This window comes from Condylura cristata, unplaced genomic scaffold, assembly GCF_000260355.1.
Source record: "Condylura cristata isolate star-nosed mole 26May11 unplaced genomic scaffold, ConCri1.0 scaffold00066, whole genome shotgun sequence".
NCBI classification, from domain to species: Eukaryota; Metazoa; Chordata; class Mammalia; order Eulipotyphla; family Talpidae; genus Condylura; species Condylura cristata.
In genome coordinates this window covers 657,458-659,527 of record NW_004567167.1, presented here as the reverse complement: position 1 = coordinate 659,527, position 2,070 = coordinate 657,458, and the positions used below count along the sequence as shown (strand labels likewise).

Below are 2,070 nucleotides of genomic sequence, written 5' to 3'. Positions count from 1 at the left end.
CCCTCGCCTGCCCCGACTGCGGGCGCCGCTTCCGCCACAGCGCCAAGCTCCTGCAGCACCAGCGCGTCCACGCGCCGAGTGGCCGCGAGGGTCCCGCCCCGGAAGGCTCAGGCCAGGTCCACGCCGGGCAGAGAGCGAGTCAGCTCCAGGACTCGACTTTGCAGGCGCAGGCGCTGGCGTTTTAGCTGCACCAGGCCTTGCCGGGGCGCACAAAGCTGGGCCCAGCGAGGACCCGCTTGCCTGCCGGCGGCCAGCCCCCCAGGGCGCATGACCGCGCGAGGGGTCTCCGGCCGGTCACCGGGACAGCGGACGGCCACCCACTGAAGGCCGCCTGCCCTGCCCAGCCTGCTCCCCCACTTCACTCACCCCAACCCCGCCTCCCCTGCCCACCGCGGCAGCCCTGAGACCAGAGATGGTGCGGAAGAGGCCAGAGAGGGGTCGCGCCGGGCAGTGCCGCCGGACCGCCACCTGAGGGGCCCCGGAGTCTTCGAGCCCGAGTGTCCAGCCTTCTTCCTGGGGTGCTGGTGGACTTTTCCCGTCGCTGCATCCACTCGCCAGCCTGGCGGCAGGGGAGGGCGCCGCAGGGGCCCGAGGCCACCAGCACCCCTGCCGACCCCCCGTTCCCCCATTTGTCCCCCTTGGGCCCTTCAGGCCGGAGTGACGTATGTTCTGGCCACACGATGGGGCGGCAGGGGGTGCCCTGGGCCGGTGGCGGTGCCCCTTCCTCTGGACCTCAGAGCAGCCGCTGAGGACCCCGTCTGGAACCTGCAGCTAAGAGGCTGGAACTCGTGGCAGCGCAGGCAGGTGGTCCCAGGGGTCGCCCGGACCTGCCACTGCGCGGCCGTCGTCAGAAACAAGGAGGCCAGCGAGCTCCCCCGTGGCTGTGGCCCTCTTATTGTCAGACACCTGTGGGCGAAGCCGGTGCCGAGCACACCTGGTCGCGGGCCGCGCAGCACAGCTGACCCTGTGAGAAGCGGGCACCGGGCCTGGCAGTGCCTGCGCCAGGGCCTCCGAGAGGGCACGGGTCAACGCGAGCGTGGCAGAGACGGTCCCGCAGCTGTCAGGAGCAGCCTGCCGGCTGGCCCCCGGCTGAGCACCGGGCCGAGGCTGGACGGCCTCTAGGCCGCACGCCACTGGCCACAGGGGAAGCGGGCCGGCGGCTGGCGGGCGAGCCCGGCCTCCCCGGCAGCGAGCCCGATTACGCCCCAGCCGCCACCCCGCCAGCCAGCCCCCATCCGCAGCCCAGAAGCCTGCGACACCCCACAGCCCTCCCTGGCCTGTTCTGCCCCTTCCAGTGGAATCCGGCTTCTGGCTTCCCCGTGGGCCTCCCAGGGGCTGCGGGACTCCCCAGGGGCACTGCCTCACCCGCCCACCCCGCAGGCCCCTCTGGGCCCTGGCCGGTTTCCCCCACCTGGGAGCTGCAGCCCGAGGGGACAGCCCACACCACCGAGCCCCTCTGCCCTTGAGTGGCCACGAGGCTGGCCGTTCCGGGAGGGCGCCCACCTGACTGCCAAGCCCACAGCCCCCCTTCCGCTTTCCATTCATGATGGCGCCTCACCGGGGGCGGGAGGCCCTGGGGTGGGACCACACACACCAGCACCACCCTCTGGGTCCGGCCCCATCGCAGCCAGACAGGTTGCCGGTCAGTCCCAAGCTGCCAACGGGCAGGCCTCCCTCCCTCCCAGGGCACAGCGGTCGGCGGAGGCTGTGTCCTCAGCCTGCGATGGCCAAGCTGAGCAGCCACTAGGGGCTGCAGCGGGCGGGCAGGCCGGCGGGCTGACCAGGGTCAGCGCGCACCAGAGAGGCGGGAGGCCGGGAAGCGCCCAGAGGCGGACAGCGGGCTTGGGATAGCGCACCCGGGAGAGGGAGGGGGCCAGGGACGGGCCCCGACGCGGACGGGAGGACCGGGGTCAGCGCACATGGGAAAGGAGGGAGATTGGGGGCGCCCCGAGCCGGACAGCGGGCTGGGGACAGCGCACGGGAGGGGGGGCCCAGGGACACGCGCCGACGCGGACGGGGTCGGGGGGGTGAAAGGGTCAACGCACGCCGGGCGGGTGGGGGCCCAGGGAC

General features: G+C 73.4%; 1 protein-coding gene across 1 annotated transcript in view; it reads left to right on the top strand.

Annotated features, from left to right (window-relative positions):
* Window positions 1-1,122, top strand: part of LOC101625525 (putative SCAN domain-containing protein SCAND2P) — a 2,230-nt gene extending 1,108 nt beyond the window's left edge. Inside the window, exons 3-4 of the mRNA XM_004695488.2 lie at window positions 652-662; window positions 772-1,122. Of these exons, the coding sequence (XP_004695545.2) occupies window positions 652-662; window positions 772-1,122 (362 nt within the window). The remainder of the gene's footprint in view (window positions 1-651; window positions 663-771) is intronic.
* Window positions 1,123-2,070: the final 948 nt, after the last annotated feature.